The 21,277-nt window shown below is 40.2% G+C and overlaps 1 protein-coding gene across 1 annotated transcript in view; it reads left to right on the top strand.

Moving 5' to 3' along the window:
* Positions 1 to 21,277, top strand: part of ostf1 (osteoclast stimulating factor 1) — an 80,620-nt gene that overhangs the window by 21,332 nt on the left and 38,011 nt on the right. The window contains exons 2-5 of the mRNA XM_080188908.1: positions 10,726 to 10,772; positions 18,085 to 18,135; positions 18,237 to 18,300; positions 19,859 to 19,912. Of these exons, the coding sequence (XP_080045034.1) occupies positions 10,726 to 10,772; positions 18,085 to 18,135; positions 18,237 to 18,300; positions 19,859 to 19,912 (216 nt within the window). The remainder of the gene's footprint in view (positions 1 to 10,725; positions 10,773 to 18,084; positions 18,136 to 18,236; positions 18,301 to 19,858; positions 19,913 to 21,277) is intronic.

The following is a 21,277-nucleotide window of genomic DNA, read 5'->3' as shown; positions in this document are numbered from 1 at the left end:
CACAGGCTGACTGCTGTCAGACACACTCCCGTCTGAACCCGAGTGAATTTCTCTTCAAAATCCCCCCCAGTGATTGTCGTACTGTGAACCACCTTGTCTCACTGAACTCTGGCTTTCACACGAGTGATTTCAAACCCCACTTTCAAAAAGGCACACTTTCAAATCATATTTTAAATAATGTTTTTCCTTCGCTGGTTCCATCAAAGTTTTGCTTCCAGATTTTACACTTCCGTCTTCAGGTTTACTTTGTCTTAAAGTCTTTACATAAACTCTGAGGTCCAGTCACCGATTTCCACAATTATTTCAAATAATGTCTCTGAAACTGTCAAAATTTCTCACACATCTTAGCATAATGGGCCTCTTTCAGGACTCTATCGGATCCTATGCTTTTTCAACTGTTACTTAACTAGAAACATAGAAACTAGAAGCAGGAGTAGGCCACTTGAGCCTGCTGTGCCATTCATTTTGATCATGGCTGATCATCAAAGGCAATATCTTGATTTTCAACCCCCCCCCGCCCCGCCCCATTGATATAGCTCTTGGGGCTAAAGGGATATCTATATATTTTTTAAATCAGATAATGCTTTGGCCTCAACTACACTCTGTGGTAGTGAATTCCACATATTCACCACCCTCTGGGTGAAGAAATTTCTTCTCATCTCAGTTCTAAAAGATTTACCCCTTATCCTCAAACTGTGACCTCTAGTTCTGGACTCCCCCACCATTGGGAACATTCCTTCTGAATCTACCCTTTCTAACTCTGTCAGAATTTCATAAGTTTCATTGAGATTCCCTCTCATTGTTCTAAAACGCCAGTGAATATAATCATAAGAACATAAGAAATAGGAGCAGGAGTAGGCCATCTAGCCCTTCGAGCCTGCCCCGCCATTCAATAAGATCATGGCTGATCTGTTGTGGCTCACCGACTAATCCTAACTGACTTAGTCTCTCCTCATATGACAGACTTGCCATTCCAGGAATCAGCCTGGTAAATCTTCGTTGTACTCTCTCTATAGCAAGGACAACCTTTGGATAAATACACCAAAACTGCACACAATTCTCTAGGTGTGGCCTCACCAACACCCTATACAACTGCAGCAAAACATCCCTATACTCAAATCCTCTTGTTGTGAATGCCTGCATGTTTACTTTCAGCAACTGATGTATGAAAACTCCAAGATCTCATTGAGTATTCATCTCTCTCAATTTACACACGTTCAAGTAAGAATCTGATTTCCTATTAAGTGGATAACCTCATATTTATCCAAATTATACTGCACCTGCCATGCATATGCCTGCACGCTCAGCCTGTCCAAATCACACTGAAGTATCTCTGCATCCTCCTCACAGCTCAACCTCCACCCTACTTTGTATCAACTGCAAATTTGGAGATAGTACACCCAGTTCCCTCTTCCTATCCACTAATATATAATTGAACAGTTGGGGTCCTGTGGAACCCTACTAGTCACTGACTGCCAATCAGAAAAAGACTTATTTATGTCAATTCTTGGCTTCCTATTTGCTAACCAGCTTTCTATCTATCTCAAGACATTACCTGCAATCCCATATGCTTTAACTTTACATTGTAGTGTGATGCTGGACCTTGTTGAAAGCCTTTTGTAAGTCTAAATAAACTATGTCTGCTGGTTCTCCTCAGTTAACTCTACTTGTTACGTCCTCAAAGAATTCCACTCAATTTGCCAAGCATGATTTCCCATTTATAAATCCATGCTGACTTTATCTGTTTATATCACTGCCTTTCAAATGCCGAGTTATGAAATCCTTGATAATAGTCTCTAGCAACTTCCCGAATACCAACATTAGGTTTGCTGGTCTACCATTCCCCGTTTTCTCTTTACCTCCCTTTGGTTACATTAGCTACCCTCCAATATATAGAAACTATTCCAGAGTCCAAAGAATTTTGGAAAATAACCAGGAATGAATCTACAATTTCCAGGGCCACTCCCATAAGTACTCTGGAATGAAGATTATCAGCACCTGAAGATTTATCCACCTTTAATCCCATCAATTTCCCTAAAACCATTTCTCTACTATTGCTGATTGCCTTCAGTTCCTCACTAAAACATAGAACACTACAGCACAAACAGACCCTTCGGCCCACAAGTTGCGCCGATCACATCTACACCTACCAAGCCATAGAACTATCTGTAACTCCCAATGCCATTAGATCCCATGTACTCATCCAGAATTCTTCTAAAAGACCCCAGTGAGTTCGCCTCTACCACCACCGACGGCAGCCAATTCCACCCACTCACCACCCTCTTGAGTGAAAAACTTCCCCTAACATCTCCTTTACTTCTCAGCACCTTAAACCTGTGTCCTCTTGTAGCAACCATTTCAGCCCTGGGAAATAGCTTCCGAGAATCCACCCTATCTGTTCCTCTCAACATTTTATAAACCACTATCAGGTCGCCTCTCAACCTTTATCTCTCCAGGGAGGAGACCTAGCTCCCTTAATCTATCTTCATAAGGCATGCCTCCCAATCCAGGCAACATCCTTGTAAATCTCCTCTGCACCTCTCAATAGCTTCCACATCCTTCCTGTAGTGAGGCAATCAGAACTGCGCACAGTACTCCAAGTGCGGTCTGACAAGGGTCTTATAAAGCTGCAGCATTACCTCCCGACTTCTAAACTCAATCCCTCGATTAATGAAGGCCAGTACACCATACGCCTTCTTAACCACATCCTCCACCTGCTAGGCCGACTTAAGAGTCCTATGGACCCGGACTCCAAGATCCTTCTGCTCTTCAACCCAGCTAAGACTCCTATCCTTGATATTGTACTCCTGCATCCTGTTGGTCCTGCCAAAATGGACCACTACACATTTATCCGCGTTGAAGTCCACCTGCCGCTTCTCCGCCCAGTCTTGCATCCTATCTATGTCACGCTGCAACTTCTGACATCTCTCCAGACTATCCATAACACCAGCAACCTTTGTATCGTCGGCAAACTTACTAACCCATCCCTCCACTTCCTCATCCAGGTCATTTATGAAAATGACAAACAGCAAGAGTCCTAGAACAGATCCCTGGGGCACTCCACCGGTAACTGACCTCCATGCAGAAAAAGACCCATCCACAACCACTCTCTGCCTTCTGCAGGCAAGCCAGTTCTGGATCCACAAGGCCAAAGCCCCTTGGATCCCATGCCGTCTCATCTTCTCAAGAAGTCTTGCATGGGGGACCTTAAAAAACATGTTTCTCTCAACACTTGAGGTACATTTTTCAGGTGTTCCTTTGTAAAGACTGAAGCAAATTTAATTCCTTGGCCATTTCTTTATTCGCCGTTACGAATTCTCCTGTTTGTGACTAAGAGGCCTACATTCATTTTTGTCAATCTTTTTCTCTTTACATATCTATAGAACTTATACAGTCAGTTTTTATGTTCCCCACTAGCTTACTTTCATACTTTATTTTTCACTTCTTAATCAATCCATTGGACTTTTTTTTGCTGAATTTTGAAATACCCCCAATCCTCAGGCCTTCTGCTTTTGCTTGCAAATTTGTATGCTGCTTGAATCTGATACTATCTCTAATTTCTCTTGTAAGCCATGGTTTGGCCACAATTCCTTTATTTCTCTTGTGCCAAACAGGAATAAACAATTTCTGGAGTCCATCTATTCATTATTTAAATACCTGCCACTGCTTGTTTACTGTCTTTCCTCTCAATGTTCCCAGTCCATCATGGCAAATTCATGCCTCATACCATTATAATTACCTTTATTGAGACTCAGGACCCTGGTCTCAGAATCAACTATATTACTATAAACCTTGGCAAAGAATTCTACTATATTGTGGTTACTCATCCCCTAGGGTTCTCTCTCAAATAGATTGCCAACTGATCCTTTCTCATTCCACAATACCCAGTCCAAGATGGCCTGCTCCCTTGTTGATTCCTCAATATATTGCTCCAGAAAACCACCTCAGATGCACTCCGGAAATTCTTTCTCGTACTGTGCCTAATTTGACTCTCCCAATCTATATGCAGATTAAAGTTGCCCATTATCACACAAGTTCCTTTAACAAATGCATCTCTGATTTTCTGTCTGTTTTTCCCAACATTACCACTACAGTGTGGTCTGTATACCATCCCCACCAACGTTTTTTGGCCCTTATTGTTTCTTAAGTCAAGCTGTGCAGATTCTACATCATCTTTGGATGGGGAGGAGTTTGTTAGGTGTGTTCAGGAGGGTTTCCTGACACAGTGTGTGGATAAGCCTACAAGAAGAGAGGCTGAACTCGATCTGGTATTGGGTAATGAACCTGGACAGGTGTCAGATCTCTCTGGGGGAGCACTTTGGGGATGTGATCATAACTCTATCTCCTTTACACCAGCTTTGGAGAGAGATAGAATTAGGAAAGCTAGGGAAGTATTTGTCTGGAGTAAGGGGAAATATGAAGCCATCAGGCAGGAAATTAGAGGCGTAAATTGGAAGGAGGTGTTCTCGGGGAAATGTACCGAAGTAAGGTGGCAGATTTTCAAGGAATGTTTAGAGTTCTGCACAACATTCCGATGAGATGGAAGTTTTGGTAGGTTACAGGAACCGTGGTACACGAAAGTTGTAACAAATCTAGTCAAAAAGAAAAGAAAAGCATACAAAAGGTTCAGGGAGCTAGGTAATGCAAGAGATCTAGAAGAGTATATGGCTTGTAGGAAGGAACTTAAGAAGGAAATTAGGAGAGCCAGAAGGGGTCATGAGAAGGCCTTGGCAGATAAGATTAAGGAAAACCCTAAGGTGTTCTACAAATATGTGAAGAATAAAAGGATGAAATGTGAAGGAATAGGACCTATTAAAAAGGTGATGGTGGGAAAGTTTGTATAGAACTGGGAGAAATATCAGAGGTGTTCAATGAATACTTTTCTTCGGTATTCATGGTAAAGATCTTGGTGGTTGTACTGCAGGCTTGTGGCAGACTGAAAAGCTTGAGTATGTGGACAATAAGAAAGAGGATGTGTTGGAGCTTTTGAATAGCATCAAGATAGATAAGTCACCAGGACCAGATGGGATGTACCCCAGGTTACTGTGGGAGGTGAGGGAAGAGATTGCAGAGCCTCTGGCAATGATCTTTGCATCACTGATGGAGGATTGGAGGCTTGCGGATGTGGTTCCTATATTCAAGGAAGGGAATAGAGATAGCCCAGGAAATTACTGACCGGTGAGTCCAACCTCAGTGGTGGTTAAGTTGATGGAAAAGACCCTGAGAGACAGGATTTATGAACGTTTAGAGGTGTAGTATGATCAAAAGTAGTCAGCATGGCTTTGTCAAAGGCAGATCGTGCCTTGCGAGCCTGGTTGAGTTTTTTGAAAATGTGACTGAACACATTGATGAAGGAAGAGCGGTAGATGTGGTTTATGTGGACTTCACCAAGGCATACGATAAGGTCCCCTGTGCAAGACTTCTCGAGAAAGTCAGGGGGCATGGGATCCAAGGGGACGTTGCTTTGTGGATCCAGAACTGGCTTGCCCACAGAAAGCAAAGAGTGGTTGTAGATGGGTCTTTTCCTGCATGGAGATCAGTCACCAGTGGAGTGCACCAGGGATCTGTTCTGGGACCCTTGCTGTTTGCCATTTTCATAAATGACCTGGATGAGGAAGTGGAGGGATGGGTTGGTAAGTTTGCCAATGTCATGAAGGTCAGAGGTGTTGTGAATAGTTTGGAGGGATGTCAGAAGTTGCAGCGTGACGTAGATAGGATGCAAGACTGGGTGGAGAAGTGGCAGATGGATGTCAATCCGGATAAATGTGTAGTGATTCATTTTGGCAGGTCAGATGGGATGAAAGAATATAATATTAAGGGTAAGACTCTTAGCAGTGTGGAAGATCAGAAGGATATTGGGGTCAGGGTTCATAGGATTCTCAAATTGGCTTCGCATATAGAGGATGTGGTTAAGAAGGCGTACGGTGTACTGGCCTTCATCAATCGAGGAATTGAGGTTAGGAGTTGGGAGATAATGCTGCAGCTTTATAAGACCCTGGTCAGACCCCACTTGGAGTATTGTGCTCAGTTCTGGTCCCCTCGTTACAGGAAGGATCTGGAAGCCATTGAAAGGGTGCAGAAGAGATTTACAAGGATGTTGCCTGGATTGGGTGGCATGCATTATGAGAATAGGCTGAGAGAGTTCGGTCTTTTCTCCTTGGAGAGACGAAGGATGAGAGGTGACCTGATAGAGGTGTATAAGATGTTGAGAGGTATTGATCAGGTGAATTCTCAGAGGCTTTTTCCCAGAGCTGAAATGGCTGCCACAAGAGGACACAGCTTTAAGGTGCTGGGGAGTAGGTACAGAGGAGATGTCAGAGGTAAGTTTTCACTCAGAGGGTGGCGGGTGAGTGGAATCGGCTGCCATCGGTGGTGGTGGAGGCAAATTCGATAGGGTCTTTTAAGAAACTTCTGGATGGGTACGTGAAACTTACTAGGCTTATCTATAACCCTCAATCCTATTAAGTAGAGATAAGATCAGTGAAAATTGTGGGCTGAAGGGCCTGTTTGTGCTGTAGTTTTTCTCTATGTTCTATCTATGCTATTATCTTTCCTCAATATTGTACCTGAACAGTAATTTTCTGTTTGCCGGTTTCCTCTCTTCCATTAGCGCCAGACTTTTGGAAACTTCTCTTCATTTCTCTATTTGCCTTAGTGCTGATTGACTCTTTAGATCTCTGCACTTGTTTTCTTAATCGTTACTCCATGGTATGAATTTTCTTCATACAAAGAGTGCTGTTCCTTTCTAGCAGAAGTGGGAGCTGCCTTTTCTCACTACCTTATTTCAAACTGCAAATGATTTCAGCTAAAACTATGGCCGCAAAGCCTTCCTACCTTACATGTGCCCCTGGTTGCGAAGCAGTGACTTTATTCTTCTGCAAGCTTAATTTTCATGCCGTAACCCCCACTAAGCACAATAGAAGCACTGTTTGAACTGAGCCAATCATCACAAACACCTGTGTTCACCTTCCTTATGCAGAAACACAACATTAAACCAATTTAAAACTATGCCTTACTGCTAATATTTAACAATATAAATATAAATCCCTTAAAACTACTTTACTTTTCCTGACACAGGACTCACCTTGCAAAGAATAAGTGAGTGCACCTGTCATTATGATGCATTCTGCTCAGTTTTTCATGCAACAAATATGACTGAAGCGCATCTGGGCCATATCCCAGTCCAAACAAGTGTTAATTGCCTCAAACTCTCAAACACCTAGCAGTCTAGGGCCTGGTTGACCCTCGCCACCTGTAATTCCTATACATTGCTTCTGAATTATAATGCATACATTGATCAGAAGGAGCAATTGACTTTGTTGACTTAACCATTGTACCATACAAATTGCCTCAGCCATTTGACCCACATTGCTCCCACCGTGTGCATAATCACTTGAAGAAACTGAAATATGTCAAAGCAATTCTCTGAGCAAGTACCATGCAATTAAATATACAGTGGTTTGCACCTTGTGGAGTGACCACATGCTAGAATGCCCTCTCCAAAACAAATTCTTGCTAGATGCTGTTAATCATATCTAGTTGCCCCTCGAGTTGTACAGCTTGCTGTTTGAGGAATGCAACCTTTGTGTACCGCCTACATGCGCATTGATCTTGCATGGTACCCACGTGCAGACAGATCTACGTTGTGCATGCCAAAGACACTACCGTAGCCCCAAACTTAGCATGGCTCTTTATATATTCATTCAAATCTCCTGTATAGTTACTGAATTAGTTACATATAATCTATTATTTTTATTTAATATTCTTTAAAGTATCTCATCACCATACTCTTTGAACCTATTGTACAGTAAGAAATGACCTGGTTGCAACCACAGGGCCAAACCCTCTTGATGTCCTCTATCAAATGGATCAAAGATTTGTCACACCCCGTACCATAATTCGACAATTGATGTTCTGAAATCAAATTAACTATTAGTCCACAGGTGTAGAATTTCAGTAGACCAACAACCCCACCAAAAACTAAAAGAATCCACAAAGCAAGGTCACAAATCCAACAGGAGGCCTTTTTCAGTGTGGCTTCTCCATGGATAAATGGCACTGATCCCTGGGCTACCTAAGTTCTTAGATTTACTGGACTAAAGCACTTCTCTGCCATTGTGTGGTGCACAGTCTGTTGGCCAGTAGCAAGGTGTCTATCAGTGTCCAGTTCTTTCTCTGGTATCTGTGTGTAAGGGCATGAAGTTCTCCTGTTGTTGTGGTTAAAGAGATAGGAACAGCATTCTGTCCTTATCCTAAAATGTGGTCGAAATGTTTTTGTTTCTTCCCACCCACCCATCCTTTCCTTGTCCTTAATGCACAAATTATTTCAAAGTGAAAGAACTTGTCAGATGTGGTTGGATGTTTGATCAGTGATGCCAGCGTCTGTCTATCTTGCTTCTGATGTGTATAGGATTATGCCATTTTGATTCCTAGCCTCTTGACATCTGTATTTCACTTAGCTGCCTACACATATTAATGACTGTCTAAATGAGGTGATTCTTAACATCCAATGAGGTGTTGAATGTTACCATGAACGTACATTAGCTGTTCAGATTTTCAGACTTTGAAATTGGTTTGTTTATGGTCTATCCCCTTCTCTCATTGCCACCAAGCCAGGGGAACAACCCTGGTTCTATGTGGAGTCCAGCAGGGCATACGAGGAGCAACACCAGGCACATCTAAAAATGAGGTATCAATCTGGTGAAGCTACGAAACAGAACTACTTGTGTGCCAAGCAGCAAGTAATAGAGAGCTAAGCAATCCCATAATCAACGGATCAGATCTAAGCTATGCAGTCTGCATAGCTTAGATCTGTACCCAGTTGTGAATGGTGGTGGACAATTAAACAAGCCACTGGAGGAGGAGGCTCCACAAATATCCCTATCCTCAATGATAGAGGAGCCCAGCACATCAGTGCAAAAGATAAGGCTGAAGCATTTGCAACAATCTTCAGCCAGAAGTGCCGAATGGATGGTCCAACTCGGCCTCCTCCAGATATCCCCAGCACCATAGTTTTTAGCCAATTTGATTCGCTGACGTGAGTCAAAATCCTGGCATTTTCTCCCTTAACAGCACTGTGTGTGTACCTACACTTAAGGAACTGCAGCAGTTCAAGAAGGCAGCCCACCACCTTCTCCAGGGCAACTAGGAATGGGTAATAAATGTTGGTCTAGCCAGTGAGACCCCATAAATGAATTTTAAAAAAAGATAATTGGCAAAAGTGTTTGGTTTCTCAATTCATGAAGTCTGAGCAAAATGCAGTCATAAAGCAATGCTTCACTAGCACTTCACTATTTCCAATGTGATTATACCAAAAAATCAATACGACCCGGGAAGCCAGTTAAGAGTTTATTTATTATTCACTCGTAGGCTTACATTAACATTTCAGTGAAGTTACTGTGAAAATTCCCTAGACACCACACTTTGCTTATTTGGATACATTGTGGGAGAATTTAGCTTGGCTAATGCACCTAACCAGCATACCTTTCAGACTGAGACGGGAAACTGGAGCACTTGGAGAAAACCCATGCAGATTCCGCACAGACAGTGGCCCAAGCTGAGAATCAGACCTGGGTCCCTGGTGCTGAGGCAGCGGTGTTCACCACTGTGCCATTAAAAAGCAGCAGAGTAACATACAGTATATAATTATTAAAAGTTCACATTACAGATCATAAACTTGTGCCGGTTTCAGCTAAGCACTTCATAAGCCCCACTGGTGGAAGATTCTGAATCTTCTCTCATATGCCTCTCTTCCCACTAATGTACACACACACACATCTTTTCCCACTGACGTGCACACACAAACACGCTTTTCTTCCTACTTACACACACCAACTTCTCTACCTTCAGAAACACAAGCAATCAGTCTGTCTGGCTTCTCCCCTGACAGGCACTGTAATCTGCTCTTCTTCCACCACTATCTCCCAGTACAATATACCCTCTTTTAATCTAGTTGTTGATGTTTCTGAAGCTCTGGAGTAAACGGTCTCCGTTACAGGAGCAGAAACACCATGAAGTTTGAAGCCACCACTCACCTTTCTTGCTCAGCTGCCTGGCCTAACAGGTTTTCTCTCTCTAAGTCAGTGAGTTATACTTGCTTGCCCCTGCCTGCACCAAGTCAGTACACAAACATCCAAGGCCTATTTAACAATCGCCGATAAAAGCGTTTTCTGAAGTTAGAGACTTTTAGGCTCACTATTTTTACCTCCTGTCCGCCTTGATGTTTGCTGGCAAGCAGCCAGAATGTCCAGAGCGCACAGTCCCCTCTCCATAGTGCCATTGTTATCTATGAGGAGGGGCTGCTTGCAACCCCAAACACACACTCTGCACCCTATCTGGGATTGTGACCTACTGTTTGGGATTTCTGTTTTACATACTTTCCTTGCCTGTGTAGTTTTCTTTGCCCCATTCATGGTTGTTGTTGGTGTAGCTAGGATCAGATTTGAGGTGTGTGCCTCTGATACCCTTTGGCAAAAGCCTCCTCCTGTATAATCCCAGTGTGTGAAAACATATGTTCATCAAGATCGAGAAATTCTCTGTGGTTGTTAATTGAAAGTTTTGTTTTGTTGTTGATGGTGTAAAGCTTTAGAAATTCCAAGTCTTTATAGTCATGCAAAAATGTGTCTTTGGGTAGGATCAGCTTTTTAAGCTGACAATATTATTTGCATAAAATATAATTTTAGAAAATAAACGATGAGTAATTAGAGTTCACTGTTTATTTTTCAGGTCAGGTGAGAGTTTACAGAGCCCTGTTTGCATTTGAACCCAGAACAGTAAGTACTTTTTCTGCTACGTATGTTTGTTGATGTGTGAATGGCTGAGCTCAGACCCAAGCTAATTTGAAATTTAAGTGTCATTGTTTTAGGGTATAGTCTTGTATGCTCTTAATAGCAAAACATGACACCAAGCAATGCAGTTATTGCAACAAGACCCATATATGCTCTTCTAATTGAGTTTTATACATCTTGTTTTGCTGATTTCATGGAGGGCGTTCAATGCAGTCAGAAGCACAAGGGTTTCGAGGATGGGTTAGAAAAAAAAAACGTATAAACCTAAATGTATGATGTTTATTATTTCCCTAAATAGTTGCGACACCTCAAAATGCGATTGCAAAGCACTCAGGACATCTAGAGGATGTGACCTTTTGCTATATAAATGAAAGTGTTCCTTGTGAAATCTTTTAAATGTGGTGAAATGTGTGAATTCACGTTCTTAACCAGCTATTAATGCACACTTTTATTCAAATATTTATCTTCTATTATTTCCTTAGCTACAAGGCATCATTATAATTTCACGGACACAGCTTATGCTTCCAGTTATTGTTCGTATTCAGTATTTTATGTAAAAGGTGTGTGTTTTCCTACACCCAGTTAAATAATTCCAGCAGCAAGCTTTCTGAGAGTTTCAAAAAGTTATTTTTTATTATCATACGTTAATATCCTTGAATTTGATGCGATATTTCACTCCCTCATCTCTCCCACACAGGTTGGATATGGAAGAGGGTGGTATACTGTTACAGCTCAAAAGAATCTACAGAATGTAATTGAGTCCAAAATGTTGTCTGATTTTAAGAAGGAATTAGATACAGCTCTACAGGGTTAAAGGGATCAAGGCAGAGCAGCGGGGGATCAGGATATTGAATTCGATGACTAAAATGAATGATGAAGCAGGCTTGAAGGGCTGAAAGGCCTACTCCTTTTTGTTTCCATGTTTCTATCTCAGTTTCTTTCATGGCAGGCCTGCAGTTTCACAGACAAGGTTGATGCTTTGGTTGAAGTGAAGGTCTTATGAAGTGAAAGATTCTCAGGTTATTATGCTTCTTGTGGGAGGTTGGTTCTCAGGTTAACTTTAACTGGAACAGGTTATGGAATCTTTCTCACTGTTAGGATCTCGTGTGTTCAAAGTATTCATTACCTTGGTTGCTTTGATGACTTGACACTAGTTTCATAGCTTGCAATGGAATACTCTGAATGCAATTTCTTGCTGGTTTTCAAAAGTGACAACAAAAATAGTTCCCTTGTCATGTGACTTCCATGAGTTCAAATTTTTTTCCCATCCATGCGCAGAGAATGGGTTGCTATCAACAGTGCAAACCTAAAAATCACCTAGCTTTTCACTCCCTTCAACTGTCAAATTATTTTCTAATTATTTCCATAAAGACCGGTAACAGTTTAATGTGAAATTCAAGCTTCCAATTTATTTGTGAAAAGGATGTGCATCGATGACCAAAGACAAACACTATTAATTAAACAGGATTTGTTTTCCATTGGCAACTTATACTTTAAGTAATTTGCCCCTTTTCCACTGTTAATGACAATGCAAGACCCTAGTTTTGTTTCTTGGCTTGGTCTCTAAAGTAGACATTCACTTCTGGAACAACCTGAAATGCTTTGCAGTTCCTAAAGGTTTACTTCTGTTCTTTTCCATTCCCAATACTATTTTCCACCATGAAAATGTTCTCTGGAAGTTCTTTCTCTATCTTAACTGAATTTACTGACAGAAATGCGGTTCCAGTTGGACCTCTTGGAAATATATTGTCTTTAACGTCACTGGATCTAAATCCTGAAACTCTCTCCTGAACAGCATTGTGGGTATACTGCAGCACATGGATTGCAGTGGTTGAAGAAAGTAACTCACCACTACCTTTCTGTGGGTAAATTTGGATGGGAACTAAATGCTGGCCTAGGCAGTGAAGCCCACATCTCAAATTTTTTTTTAATAAAGCGCATGGCTGATGCAGAAAGGTTGAACAGGTTGGGCCTATTCCTGCTGGAGTTCAGAAGACTGAGGTGATCTTATTGAAATGCAAGATCCTGAGGGGACTTGACAGACTGATTACTGGAGGGTGTTTCCTCTTGTGGAGGAGACGCGAACTCGGGGACACTGCTTAAAAATAAGGGATCTCCCTTTTAATATGGTGATAAGGAGAACAGTTTTCTCCAAGGGTCATTGACCTGTGGAATTATGTTCTCTAGAAAGTACTGGAGGCTAGGTCATAAAATTTATCCAAGGCTGATTTGGATAGATTTTGGGTAGACAGCGGAGTGGAGGATTATTGGGGGCAGATAAGAAAATGGAATTGAAACTACAGTTGGATTAACCATAATCTTACAAATGGTGGCGCAGGCTCAATGGCATACTGTTTTCCCAAATCCGATGTTACTATGTAAGTGCTCTCCATCACTGGAGCAGTCTAATAATAATAAGCAGATCTACCGCAAATGGCTTCATGTTGATTACCTATTTTTTGAAAATTGTTTTTAAGATAGAGGAAGGGATTGACAGGAGGAGGTATTCTGTCTTTAGTTCCCTGGTACCAAGTAAATGGAGCAGAATTCAAAATTAAGTACAATTGAGAGAAATATGGTAACTCTTCAGTTAAGAAATGGAGATTAGTCTACTCTTACTTAAAAGCTGCCTAATTCTAATGACATGAAAATTGCTATTTTAGTTATGTTGCTATTTAAACCAAGCAAAAGTTGAATTGCTACTGATTTTCAAACGAATGTTGAGCAATGTGGCTGAAGCAGGAAATGCATCACCCCAGCTCAGACTTTAAAATGTACTGCCACCATTGTTGTGTGAGGAGGTTGCTGAAAACCAGAGGTTCCTGTTGCAGCAAGCATTTCCTGTACCAGACATGTCTGATGCAATGGCAAATCCAGAATTAATTTTGAACTTCTCTTGCAGTTTGGTGTGGGAGTCGGAATGTTTGTGAAATGCTGCTTGAGATCTAAAAAGAAGCTGTGAAAGGCAGCCAGGTTAAATAAACCAACAACATGAGAGAATTAGACAGTAGTTTAATGCTCAGTATCAGATCAGTATATTTTCTGTTCACACTGCATGCTATTCTGGCTGAGGAAATTTGCATAACATGGTTTGACAGGCGAGATATTTAAAACTTAAGGTGATTGAAGTGCTTTATTTTACCAAATAAAAATCAACACAAAAGTTTTTCCATCTTTAATTTATTCACACTTGTTTGTGGACAAATAAGGAAACCAATCATTGGAAAAGGTCCAGTCAGATATGCTCGCAGGTTGTGGAATATGCAATGTGTGGTCAGTAAAAGGACTAAAGTTTTGAGAGACTATTTTCCCCAGCACTACCAGTTGCTAATATGAATGTAAATATTGATCAAAATGGGATAGGAGAGGGGGATAAATTCCCTTTTTGATACTCATGCCAACTGTTTTTCCCCCATTAGTTATGAGAGAATAATGTCTTTAACTCTTTGCAATATAGATCAATGATAGAGGCAAGGGGGGGAGATTGCACATGGTGGAGATCTGCAATAAAATTAGAATGCTGGAAATATACAGCAGGTCAATTGACAACTGTGAAGAATAAAGATAGCTTTGTTTCATTTTCATGCAAGTCAATGTTAAAAGAACAATGGCACTACTTATTTTCAATAGTAAGCTCCTTGATGGGTATGGTAAGTTAGTGATGGTGTATGGGGTGCACTTGTCTCCAGCGGATTCGAAATCTGATTGTATGACATTTGACTTTGAGGTCTGTGATCACGATACTTAATAAATAGCATGTATCGTAGGACTCTGAGAGAAATAGAAGAAAAAAAAGTTCTGAAACACCACATTTTTCTTACTTATAGAGTTAACTTCTTATTCACTTGGTGCAGATATACCCACCATGCTGTTGGGGGCAATAAATATGGGAATAATGCATTTGGCTCTTTGCGATGTAGATGAATGATAAAGACAGGACAGGTCTACATATAGTGGAGATCTGCAACAAAATTAGAATGCTGGAAATACTCAGGCCAATTGACAACGGTGAAGAATAAAGACAGGCTTGTTTCATTTATATGGAAGTCCAATGTTAAAAGAACAATGGCAGTATTGAGACTATTGGCTACCATCATGAAGAACTTAGTGGGCACTCGCAAGTTTCCACAAGACTGAAGTTTATTTTCTGTTACTTTGAATTAATATTTTGTTGTTTGTTTTTTTTTAAATCTTCCTTTTAAACAATCCACATGAAAGACAAACTAATAGCTTGGGGGGGGTGTCAAGTTTAGACCATGGAACGGAATAAGAAATTAACTCTATAAATAAGAAAAATGCAGCGTTTCAGAAGATATTAAATTGAGGTCCCATCTGCTTAATCAGGAGGATGCCATAGAACTACCTGAAAAGCAGAGGACTCTTCTGTTGTACAGTTTTAAAATCCTTCCTCCAGTCAGCACCACAAAAGCAGATTAACTGATTGTGTTGCTATTTGGAGAACTTAGTGCATGAACTAGGTACATAAACGAGTGCAGTTTAAAAATAACCTTGGTTGTTAAGTGGTTTGGAAGTAATTTTTGCAAGAAAACTAGGATTTTGACCATTTATAGATAGCTGTCTCCTTCCTGTTTGTTTTTATCTGAAAAATGCAATTGGATGAGTTTGAGGGCCAACATATTTACTATGCAGCTGAGAGAAAATTAGCACATCCAACCAGTATTAAGGAAGTGCTAAACCCAGGTTCAGTTCTGTGTGGGTTTCCTCCGGGTGCTCTGGGTTCTTCCCACAGTCCAAAGACATAAGGTTATAGAGTCATGGAGATGCACAGCTTGAAAACAGGCCCTGTAGCCCAACTTGTTCATGCTGAGTTTCCTGAACTGAACTCATCCCATTTGCCTGCATTTGGCCCATATCCCCCTCAATCTTTCCCTTCTATCTATATATTCAAAATTAGGTCAATTGGCCATGTTAAATTGCTCCTTAATTTCCCAAGATGTGTAGTTTAGATGGATTGGCCATGATAAATGTGAGCGGTTATGGGGATAGGGTGGAGAGACGACAGAGCTAGATGCAGACTGGATGGGCCAAATGATGTCCTCCTGCACTGTAGGGATTTTATGATTCAATGATTCTAAGATCAGCCGTGATGATATTGAATGGTGGAGCAGGCTTGAGGGGCTGGTCTGCCTACTCCTGCTTCTAGTTTTTGTGTTTCCCTATCTTGAAATGCGTTCAGTCTGAATAAATTATTTGTCACCTGAGCGTCTAGTTTGAACTGAGCTGAGGCTGAGCTTTGTATTACCAAGACCACCTATTTCCAACTCTGCAATATCTCTCATTGTGACAATATCACAATACCCCTTTAACCCTTGTGTGACCTTTGACACCTGAGGACTTAATTATCTGTAATGCTCACCTTGCTACTTACTCTTCCTGTCCTCCACAGAAACCAATTTGTTCATAATTTTGTGCCGATGTGATTCCTTGCGCAATGTTGGAATCATCTGTCATGGATATTGATTAATGATCCACATTGACTCCTTTTGCAACAACCATTTAAATGTTAAATATTTCAGTCTAATTGCTCCAAGACCTTCACTCCCCCCACCCTCCCGCTCCACCTCTGCAGTCTCCTCTGGACATTTACATCCCCCCCCATTCTCCACGTGCATGGTCTTCTGACTCGTGTGCATGCCCTCCCTTAGCTCTGCTACTGACGGTGGGGCATTCAGCCATCTTGTGCTGCTTCCCTAAATTTCATCACCTTTCAAAATCTCCAACTTCGCCAGCAAACTGTTACCCCTTCAAATTTCTTCCTTCCTATCGGGATTATTTTATTGCCATATTTTGAATTGCTCTTACAGATTTCAATTTTACCTTACTTATTCTCTTGTGTATGGTGGTGACAGTCATCCAGTAGTTTATGTTCAGGAGTGTGCCTGTACAGCCAATAGATAAACATATGATAGCAAAACCCAGATAGGCAACAGTTATGCCTTGAGATGCAAAATGAATATTGTGTCTTTTACACATGCTATCACATGAATTCCATCAATTTTTTTGACGATAAAGTGATATGATTATTTAAAGTACTTACTTCACAGGTAGCAAATCAATGTACTGTGAAACAATGAATTACACTTACTTAGCTCAATCTCACTTGTCTCCTTTTTGATAGGAAAAATAATAAGCCATATGTTCTCTCTTTCGTGACCTGACTGACATGTTTTGGCAGTAGTTTTCTTATTGCTACTGAACAAAGATTCAATGCAAAAATTTAGCTTCCATCTCTGGGATTCACCTTGCAATTTCTCTTGCTTAAAATCTGCCTGTCTCATCTCATCTCATCTCTGTTAATTCTTGCCCTTGAAAGCAGAGGGGAAATGTCTCTGACATCGTCGTAGGCCTACAGATCTATTGTGCAAATTGTGTACCCCCCCAGGACTATATTCGCTGTATGGGCCATGCCCACATCAGTGAATTGGTCATGATTACAGTGGATGTGAAAATAGGCCACTTGTGGTAAGATGAAATAGTCTGAGTTGTGAGCTTGTTTGGATTTAATGCAGTCTTCAATGCTGGTGGCCTTTCTCGTGTGCAACTTCACTTTATTTTATAGTGCAATAGTTTGAAATACTGAAATGTGATGAATGTTTTGGGCTTTCTTGTATGTTGACAGTGCTTTATAAGTGAAAATTTTAGTAGATGTTCTTGTTGTAACAGTAAATATGCATTTGTGTTACGCATTTTGCTATTTTTTGTGGTGACGTACTCTCAATTCCTGACAAATTGTCTTACTGCTAAACAGCCTGATTGAACTGTTAAATTTTTGGTGTTGAATTGTTAGAATTAAAAGCAGACTTTACTGCATTAATTGTCCGTGTGAACACTCAATGAACTTGTTGCTCTAAAATCAGTCAGAATTTGGTGTCTTCCATTCAAGATATTTCTTCGCATATCCAGACTGATATCAATGATCAGCACATCAGTAAATTGTACATTTTCTCTTAACAGACCAGTGACCCAGTTGAATATACTTGATAACTAATCCTTAGCCTCCTGCATACAAATTACGATTGTGTAAACTAATGTCTCTTCAGCAGATTGTATGGTTGTTTCCAGTGGGATGGTTAATCGTGATTATTTGCAAGTAAACAGAATAGGCTAAATGGTCTGTTTTCTGTTACGACTTCTATATATTTCTATGAAATTGTTAATGACATAGTCACAATATGTAGAATTCAACACCTGTGATGTAATTATTTGGTTTTGCATTGTATTGACTAGTGAATGTGATAACTTTGCTTAATTAAATTTACCTTTGATTTTGTTTTAGCCAGATGAATTATACTTTGATGAAGGAGATGTACTTTACATTTCAGATATTGTAAGTTCTTGATCAATTATATTTCTTGATCAATTCTATATCTTTCTGTAATTTAATCCTAGATTTATTATGTTATATAAATCTATTATTCTTATCTTAAGAGTGATCCCAATTGGTGGAAAGGAACTTGCCGAGGCCGAACAGGATTAATTCCAAGTAACTATGGTAAGTGCAGGGGATTGTTATTTTTCAATCCTTTTTGATGGTTGGCTAGCAATTGTTTTATTTCTGAATGAATTATTTGAAATAGGCCCAACTTTACTTAACCCTAGCTTGCTTATTAATATTTAATCTATCTTCAGTAGCTGAGTACTAGAATCTAGGTCCAAATGTACTGAGCCTCTTTCAGAAATGCTCATTTGTATTGCATCTAATTTCATGAGGAGTGGGGCTGACCTGCTCATCCATGTCTCCCCTCCTTCTATAGATTTCCAAATTAACCAACAAGGCCGCAGCCATAAACAGGACCCAAAATGTGTTTTTCTTGGAGAAGGGCAGCAATTTGAATTTTGTTTTTTGGAATAAAGTGGGATTATTAACTCCAGTTGAAACATTGGCTGAAATTTTCTGGCCATTCCCACGAGAGGGATCTTCCTATCCCGCTGACAGCGAACCAATAGCAGGGGTGCATACAGCGTTAAACTCCAATGACAGCGACAGGACATGAAAATCCACCACCACGAAAAACACTGCATGTGTGTGTGAAAAATCCCACCCATTGTCTGGATATTAATTGTTAAACTTTTCTATTTGTACTCTTGATGTGTATGTTTACTGTACTTTTCAGATTTCTTTACCATTGGGAAATTCTTTCAAAATCATATTCCCAGATTGTCTGCCGCCATGGCTGTGCTGCTATTAAAATGCAAACATATCAGCCATGATCTTATTAAATGGTGGAGCAGGCTCAAGGGATCAAATGGCCTAATTCTGCTCCTAATTCGAATGTACGTTCATATTTTGTTTGCTGGGAAACTGCTTAAAATATATACAGTAAGGTCCTGCTGTTTATAGGGGTTATGTTTCCTTAAAATCTTGCAAACAGTGAAATCGCTAATGATGAGCATACTTTACAAAGGGAGTCAATTCCTAAATTTGGCATGTATAAAAGGGTCTAAGGCAATATAAACTATGCTTTTAAATCTAAAGAGAAATCTCCTGGAGAAATGTTTACTAAAGTAAGGAAAATGTAAAACCTGTCACACTTAGTTCTTTACTTGAGAATGGAGGTGGACTGAATCAGGTATTAAATCACAGCAACAAGGAATGTCCATGTGCGAACACCGGCACACCCATCCAGTGATCAATTTCCATTGCAGGAAATGTCATGAATGCATTCTTTCTTAACTTTATTTAGGCAGTAATTCTATTTCTTTATCTTTAAAACTGCTGATAAATTAATATTTGCACCCATAATGAGTGAACTGATATGCAAAGACTTTTGTGGGGATAAGCAAATTTGCAAAAGAGGAAGTTACGAATGGCAGGATTTTACTGTACTTAAAGGGAACAAAAGAAAAGGATGTTGAACATTATTGGAGATTATTTTTCAAGTGAAAACGTAACAGAGGCTGAAATGTTCTTTCAATTTAGCATGCAGGATGCTCTCCAATTCTCTCCCTCTGAGGATTTAGTGACCAATATTTGTAACTTTCAGTCTTTTGAAAATTGATACAAAAAATGTAGTTTTTTATGAAAATTAATTTCTAATTTCTCTCCACAGTGGCTGAGCATGTAGAGTCAATCGACAACCCATTGCATGAAGCTGCCAAACGCGGTAAGTAATGTTGATTGAAATAAATAAGTGCAAGCTGATGTTTCTACCAGGTGCAGCCTGAATCCTTGAGAATTTTTTGAAGTGCAATACCTTAAAGATTTTTATCTAAGTGTTTCTAAATGCAATTGTCATGTCACTGAAACAATTGACTACAATTATTTCTAGGCAAGAAAATTGAGACTCTTGAAATAGTGTGAATTCAAACACCACACTGAAGATTTGAACCATAGCCAGTGTAGACATTTCAGCTCTGAGGAAGGGTCATTCAGACTTGAAACATTGTATTCCCTCTCCACAGATGCTGTCAGATCTGCTGAGGTTTTCCAGCATTTTCTGTTCTGGTTTCAGATTCCAGCATCCACAGTATTTTGCCTTTATTATAATATTTCAGTGCAGTACTGAGGGTATGCTGCACTAATTTTTCAGATTAGACTATTAAACAAAGGCATCCTCTATTTTATGAGGTGGATGTAAAAAAAATCCCATGGCTGTTGTCATCAAAGAAGAGCTTCAGAGTTCTCACTGTGTCCAGCCAGCATTTATCCTTGAACTCAAAATAGGTTATTTGCTTCGTTTATTACTACAGGACCATACTATATGAAAATTGATTACCACATTTCCTGACAGTAAAACAATGATTACACTTCAAAAGTCATTAATTGGCTCTGATTCTTTTTAGGATATCCTGAGGGTGTGTAAAGTACCAGATAAGTGCAAGGTCGGTCGTCTTTCTTTAGGATTTGACATTGCATGGAATGTAACTGCATTGCAATGTTGCTTTAATAAATGCTTCAGGCACATAGTTTTTAACATGCCTGGAATAGATTTGAGGTGCTCTGTGGTGATTCCAGTTTGGAAGCAGGTAATATGAGGATGATACTGACTGCTGAACTACTATTGCAGCTGGCAGTATCAGCTTGGTATAAACTCACAGATAGTAATGTTGAGAAGAGAAATCTATGCCGTAACAATGCTATAACACTGAGAAAGGATTTAGTCCATTGTGTCTATGCTGGCTCTCTGCAGGAACAATATAACTTGCCTCATTCCTCTGTAGTAGTCACCCCAAATATTTTCACCCCAGTATTTACTCAATTCCCTCTGAAAAGCCTTAATTGAAGCTATTTTCACTCCCTCTCAAATATTACTTTCCAGATCCTGATCATTGACTATGTAAAACCAAGTTTCCTCAGACCACCTTTTGGGTTTGTTTTTGCCAATTACCTTAAGTACGTGACCTCAACTTTTCCACCAGTGGGGACAGTTTCTCTCTCATCACACCGTTTAGACCTCATAGATTCATAGAGGTTTACAACATGGAAACAGGCTCTTTGGCCCAACTTGTCCATGCTGCCTTTTTGCCCG

This window comes from Carcharhinus amblyrhynchos, chromosome 5 (genome assembly GCF_965287045.1).
Source record: "Carcharhinus amblyrhynchos chromosome 5, sCarAmb.v2.hapA, whole genome shotgun sequence".
NCBI classification, from domain to species: Eukaryota; Metazoa; Chordata; class Chondrichthyes; order Carcharhiniformes; family Carcharhinidae; genus Carcharhinus; species Carcharhinus amblyrhynchos.
The sequence above is the reverse complement of the archived record's forward strand: the minus strand, read 5'-3'. Positions and strand labels throughout refer to the sequence as shown.